Raw genomic sequence first — 7,310 nt, 5'->3', positions numbered from 1 at the left:
CCTCTCTCTCTGAAATGAATAAAAACATTTTTTTAAATGGTGGGTAGTCCTAAGGGTACTTGTCTCAGAGGATAGACTTTCTAAGGACTAGAAGCAGACCAGAAAGAACAGTTTGACACTGTTGAAGTATTAAGATATGACTGGACTTTCCAAAGCTTTAAGGTTGCTTTAGAAATAAAATGTCCCTGGAAATCAAGAAGGCCCATTTGGCACAGTAAGAGAGAGAGAGGTTATATGAAAAGATTTATAGGATCTAGACAAGCTAAAGGGCAAGTGTCTATCAGTCAACTGCTCAACATATCTTCTCAACATATCAACTGATTACCAAGGACTCCAAGGTTCTTCTAACATGTAGCATGGCAGTAAATCCCATTTCAGTGGAGGCAGGGTCCCAGTGGGAAGAAAGTCCAAAATATACTGACATTTTGGATTATAGAGTTTGGCAGGAAAGTTTCAAGGGTCCCAACTAGCTGGCCGGACTAGGAGATGGTGGTTGACCACTGGAATTCAAGTTCTTCCTCTGTGAGACGGGGGAACCAAGATCACAGTGGGAGGCCATGTTTGTTAGCAATGACCCAGAGAACTAAGGGAATTAGTGATCCTTCTGAATAGGGGAACTATTCCCTGCCTAGGAATAAACATAAGGAACCATATGGCCGACCGGGTCCTGATTGGGCCTGCTCTCTACTTTGCTGCATCATCTTGCAGTGTGGTTCCCATCGCTCCTGGGATCCTCAAACTTTTTTAAACAGGGGGCCAGTTCGCTGTCCTCAGACCGTTGGAGGGCCGGACTATAGTTTAAAAAAAAACTATGAACAAATTCCTATGCGCACTGCGGGCCCGGGACGAGTCGGCTGCTAAGCAGGACAGGCAGCGGCACCCAGCGGGCCGGATAAATGTCCTCGATGGGCTGCAAGCTCTCACTTTTGGTTTCTCCAATATAGCAAGCGACCACCTCCCCAAAGGGTGACACATGCCATTTTCTCTACCTGGAAAGCCCTTCTCCTGCCTTTTTCCCTGGCTTAGTTAAGACATCTGCTTTTATTAGATTGCTACTCAATTTTACTTCCTTTTCAGATTTCCCCCTGTGTAAAATTTACTACTTTTACATTTTTTTGGAATTCTCATTAATATCTATCTTCCCTATTTAGACATAAGCTCTATGAAGACAGGTCTCATGTCTTTTTTCTCTTTCTTATTACTACTGTTTCCTTGATACTTGATGACCAAATGAATGTAGTCCAGAACCTGAAGGCTGAATCAAGGTGAAGAAAATCTTTTCTCTAATAAAGTAATGCAAATTAAAATGGTGAAATAAAAAAATATCAATAAATAAAATGGTGAGATATTATACTTCCTGTTTTTTCTGAGATTCAATATAATTATATTTCTCCCTAGTATATAGTACTTGATAACAATATCTGAAACACCTGGTGATTATTTTTAAATATATTCTATTAAAATATATTCTTAATGAATATTTATAAGTTTCACTATCAGCTTCTTCCCAATGTTTCTTTCTCTTATCAAAGCATGCAATTTAATTGAGAAATAGTCATTAGCCACCTATTCTGTTAGTAACCAATAATTTTGTTGAGCAGTGGGAAAAAAGCATAAAGTTACTACAGAGCTACTTTTTTAAAATTAGAATTGTTTTTCAATCTGATTGTCTTGGTATGAATTTTGTAGCACTGTTAAAAGTACGATATCCTGCAATTTTTTCTTGTTAAACATTTTTTAAATATATATGTAACATGAAGAACTTGATAAGCCCAAGATCTGAAACCCAAGCTGGACAATAAAACCCCTTAGATATGTCACATTTATGTTGACAGTGACCTGTCACAAGGCTTAGGAGCTGTTTTTTGCTGGTGATTCCTCCTGCCCCTTTGTTCCCACTAAGAGGCAAACAGGTCAAAGAACATGGGTTTTGATGCCAATCACATCTGTGATCCGATCCTCATTCCACCGCCTTCTAGCTGTAATGACAATTTCTTTGAAATTTCTTTTTCTAGTCCTCAAACTGTGGCTACTTAAAATAAACCACCTTATGGGATTTTGATAGGATTAAAAGAGTTGTCACATATTAAATGCTTACTATAGTGCATGACATGCTCAATAAACTCATTATTATCATCATTTCATTACCATCAGCAAACACCCACTTTATTTTGGCTTTGGGACTGGACGCTGATTGTATTCTTTGGATTGTGAAATACTGCTATGATGTGCATAGATTGGAAGGAGCCTGGATTTATGAGGAATGATGAGTACTGCATTAGAGTGGAATGTTTTGAAAGTTTATTTATTACACTCTTAAATTCAGATGTCATGATCTTTTCAAATGATTGAGAGAAGATTTATAGCATCTTTGAATACTGGCCTTCTTTTCTCCCATGTAATGTTGATGATGAAATTACTTCCTTATCCAGGAATGTTTTTCCTTCCCCCAATAGGTGGGCCCCAGCGAGCCAGAGGAAGTGTTATTGGAAATATTAATGATGTTGAATTTGGAATTGCTTTCCTTAATGCCACAGTGACAGATAGCCCTACCTCTGATACCAGAGTAATACATGCCAAAATTACCAATGTGCCTCGCAGGCTTGGTAAGTTTCTTTACTTATCAAAGTAATCAATAAGCCTCTTTTTAAAGATGTATATGTTAGCCCTGACCTGTTTGGCTCAGTGGATAGAGCGTCGGCCTGCGGACTGAAGGGTCCCAAGTTCGATTCCAGTCAAGGGCATGTACCTTGGTTGCGGGCACATCCCCAGTAGCGGGTGTACAGGAGGCAGCTGATCGATGTTTCTCTCTCTCTTCAGTGTTTCTAGCTCTCTATCTCTCTCCTTCCCTCTCTGTAAAAAAATCAATAAAATATATCTTTTTTAAAAATGTATATGTTAGCCTTCATCTTGTTATTTCCAGTTAAAATTTCTAGAAGATGTTACTACTAAATGATCAGTATAGTAATTCTATCCCAATAGTCAACTCTTAAAGGTGCATGAGATACTAGTCTTTGTTTTATTGTTATTCAAGATTATTTAGGATTCATGCTAATGAATAACATGCTATGAAGACAATAATAACAGGGAACTGTAAATATTTTGCCTTGTCATCTGATGTATCTCTTTTTATGTAGGTCCAGCAATGCGAAAGATAGTTTCTATTTTAAATCCCATTTATTGGACAACAGCAAAGGAAATTGGAGAAGCAGTCAATGGCTTCACCCTCACCAATGCAGTCTTCAAGAGAGAAACCCAAGTGGAATTTGCAACTGGTTAGTGCAAGATCAGCTTAGTAATCTATTACTATAAAAATATGATTGCCTTAAAAGTCCGTGGTTAAGAAAAATATATGTTCCCACAGAGAATAATTTCCGTCTTTGAAGCAAATTTATCATAAAAGATATAAAAGCAATTTTATATTTCCCTGTAAATTTTACTGACATGGGTCTTTAAGAGCTTTCAAATAGTATAGTCACTTTTATACCCCAAAACTTTTTTATTGTATTTCCTATATCTTTTCTCCTTAAACCTTTAGAAAAAAAGTTGTAAAGGCCAAACAGAATAGGAAAATGAGTCATTGCTATTAATTAAAAGTTTTTGTATCTAAACCTGAGATTCAATTAGAATACCTTGTAGGGATTCTTTATCAAAAAGATAAAAGTAGCCTGGCCAGTGTGGCTTCGTGGTTGAGTGTGGACCTATGAACTAGGAATTCACAGTTTGATTCCTGGTTCAGGCACTTGCCCAGGTTTCAGGCTTGATCCCCAGCAGGGGGCATGCAGGAGGCAGCCAATCAATGATTCTCATCATTGATGTTTTCCTCTCTCTCTTCCTCTCTGCAATCAATAAAAATATTTTTTTTAAAGGATGGAAGTAAAAACAAGCAAATCTTAATGTGTTTTTGCTTTATCCTTAGTGTTAATGAACTTGTATTAGCTATTCATTGCTCTTTCCAAGTGCCCTTGGATCCATTTCAAACCTCATCAGTGGTGATCAAATGGCAGTGATCTTTAAGGAAGAAAGACTGAGGGAGGGCATAGCTTTAATCATCCCGGAAGTGGGTCTGTCATGACCATCCACTTACTAAAACGCTCTTTGCTACTTCTTGAAACATCGGAAAGAGACTTGTAGTTATTGCCAGTTCGCATGATGAAGCTGACCTTTCTCACAAGCAACCCATTTTTGTAGAATTGTCTTGCTATTGCTTGTGATTTTAAAGTGTGGAATCTTTCACATAATCATATCCTACATTTATGCCACATAAAAAGGTATTTTAGAAGACAGTTCGATAAGCCTACTTTTAATTTGGGGACTGAATGCTAATTTAATACTCTTATTGTCTATGTTTATTCAAGCTTTCAGTAAAATAACATAGCTGAGCTGGAATGTAAGGTAAATCTGTTCTGCACGTACACAAACCATATAGTTTTTGCTGCTAAAGTGAACGCATTGTAATTCCCAGGAGAAATCCTGCGCATGACTCATATTGCTCGGGGCCTGGATTCCGATGGTGCTTTGCTGCTAGATATTGTCGTGAGCGGCTATGTCCTGCAGCTTCATTCACCTGCTGAAGTCGCTGTAAAGGTAAACTGTCAAGATAACTTGCCTTCACTGTTTATTGGCGTAACAGTAAGAGTAGGAGGCAGAGATCCATAGAAAGAGCAGGAGAACTTGTGTCATTCCCCTTGTTTGCTTCGGGGAGTAAATGTCTAAACCACTGACTGCGGTTAGAAATGGCTCTCTGGTCTTTGTTCACATTAGCCAAAACATGGAAACCACCTAAGTGTTCATGGGCGGATGGATGGATAAAGAAGATGTGATACATAGGTGTATATCTCAACATGGATGAATCATGACAGTATGTGCTAAGTGAAATAAGTCTATGGAAAAGGACAAAAATCATATCATTTCACTTATATGTGGACTATAAAACGAAAAGTAGCCCTGGCCCGTTTTCTCAGTAGTTAGAGCATCGGTCCATGCACCAAAATGTCACAGGTTCGATTCTGGTCGAGGACACAGATCTGGATTGCAGGTTCAATCTGCCACCTTGGTCATGGCATGTGCAGAGGCAACTCACATCTATGTTTCTCTCTGCCACCCCCCCTTTCCACTCTTTATAAAACAATGGAAAAAATATCATGGGTGAGGATTCACAAAAAAATAAACAAACAAAAAAAGGAATAAAGAAAAGCAAACTCATAGGTACAGACAGAATGGTGGTTACCAGAGGAGAATGGGGTGGGGGAGGATGAAGTGGGTAAAGGGGACCAAATATATGTTAACGGAGGAGACTAAGATTTCGGGTGGGGAGCATGCAATAGAGCACACAGATATTGAATTATAATCTTATACACCTGACAGTTATATAATGTTATTAACCAATAGTTCTCCAATTAATTTAATTTTTTTAAAAAAATCTTCAGGGACAAGTCTTTCCAAAACTCTTAGTGATTTATTATTCTGCTTATCAGAACCAAGATCACTGCTGTGTTGATTTAAGCCGTTTGTTTAATTTTCTTCTCACAGAATAGTAACTCTTGCATGAAAGTTTTTGTATATCATCCATAAAAGTTCCTGAAATTAAAGAATAAACAATCGCCCTGTCACATCTTTTCTTGACTCTTGACCTATAACTCTAATTCCCTTATGAAACTATAATTTGTAACAGTAAAATCATGAAACTAATGTAATAATTAAGAGGTTCAGATTTTATTTCTTGGACTCTACTGTACAATTACAATTTTATTTAGAACTAAAAATATTTAACCTCTAAGCCATTTTTTTCTCATTCTGCATCTCATAGTACCCTCAAGAAAAAAATAGGAAGAGTCATGCTGATCCTCAAATCTGTGTTGTCCTCCTTAGGATTACACGGAGGACTACGTTCAGACAGGTCCTGGGCAGCTGTATGCCTACTCAACCCGGCTGTTCACCATTGATGGCATCGGCGTCCCATACACATGGAACCACACCATTTTCTATGATCAGGCACAGGGAAGAATGCCTTTCCTGGTAGAAACACTTCATGCATCCTCTGTGGAATCTGACTACAACCAGTTAGAAGAGACATTGGGTTTTAAAATTCATGCTTCAATTTCCAAAGGTAAGTTGGTTCAGGGGAAGTCCAGATCTTTCTAAAAGAGTTAAAGAATTGCATTGACCTTCAAAATAAGGATATTAAGGCATAGACCAAACGCGATGACATCAGTTTTTCATGTGTGTTATCTGGTTTTTTTTTGGGGTTTTTTTTATGGTAAAGCCAGTCAGGGTGTGTTCTAATATTTTGTTTTACGACTATGCTGCTTCATATAGCTTAAGGGAGTTATTCTATTGTACATGCACAGGGAGGTTTAAAAACATATATTCTGTCAGATGGTTTTCTTTGGATAATAAAATCCATTTGTTCTTGTTCTGAGTTTTGTATTTTGTCAAGGAATTTTTTAAATTCCTGAGATGGGTACATGTTAACCTAAATTAGTCCCAAAAAAGTTTTCATATTTTAAAAGCAGTGCAGCAATAATCAGGATTTCCACAGTCACTTCTTGTTCCTGGAAGTTATAATTTTGAACTGCTTCTCATTTTCAAAGCATAGTTCTACAACCCTTGATCTCGGCAGCCTCCCTATGCTGTGTGGTTCTTTGATGTGTCTGTACCTTGGGTTTCCTTTTCAGTCATGAGAGGCACCGCAACAATTAGCATTCCATATTCCATGGGCTTTGGGTGGTAGGAAACACTTGCATGCAGTGATGTTGAGACTGTTGACTTTAACTTTGAACTGTAGGCTCCCATGAGTACACTTACAATTATTCATATTGGCTTTGTGAATGTGTATGTTTGGCTATGTGCTGGCTTTCCTAAAATAGATCCAAGTAGATTTAAATAGCATCATATTGTTTTATCATGCTCAGAGGAAACACTAAAAATTTTACTCTTGCCACTTATTCTTGTTTTTATTGGTTATGCGTGTCACTATTTTCTTCTTTATTCATAGCTGCTTCATTACATTTGCGATCACTGTAATCTAGGAACTTGTGATCATATTATTTGAGATAATCATGGATTCATGAAGCCTCATAGCCAGTGGTACCCATGGCCTCACACCTCCTCCACCAACACTTCATTTTACTGTTGTACTGCAGGATCAGGTCACTTGGACCAAAGAAAAGAGCCACTGGAATAATTACGTTTTCTCTTCCTCAGCAATGCCTCCTTTTCAAATCTAATCTGTTTCTTCTTTTTTCTAGTACCCCATATAATTTTAAAAACATAACTTGGGACAGGACTTTGGTTAAAAGTTAATTTAT

At 37.7% G+C, this 7,310-nt stretch overlaps 1 protein-coding gene across 1 annotated transcript in view; it reads left to right on the top strand.

Annotated features, from left to right (window-relative positions):
* Window positions 1-7,310, top strand: part of HMCN1 (hemicentin 1) — a gene marked incomplete at its 5' end in the record, with an annotated part of 394,143 nt that overhangs the window by 360,504 nt on the left and 26,329 nt on the right. Inside the window, 4 exons of the mRNA XM_080648250.1 lie at window positions 2,457-2,606; window positions 3,138-3,275; window positions 4,466-4,587; window positions 5,872-6,109. Coding sequence (XP_080504376.1) covers window positions 2,457-2,606; window positions 3,138-3,275; window positions 4,466-4,587; window positions 5,872-6,109 — 648 coding nt within the window. The remainder of the gene's footprint in view (window positions 1-2,456; window positions 2,607-3,137; window positions 3,276-4,465; window positions 4,588-5,871; window positions 6,110-7,310) is intronic.

This window comes from Plecotus auritus, assembly GCF_963455305.1.
Source record: "Plecotus auritus genome assembly, chromosome: 12".
Lineage (NCBI taxonomy): Eukaryota > Metazoa > Chordata > Mammalia > Chiroptera > Vespertilionidae > Plecotus > Plecotus auritus.
The sequence above is the reverse complement of the archived record's forward strand: the minus strand, read 5'-3'. Positions and strand labels throughout refer to the sequence as shown.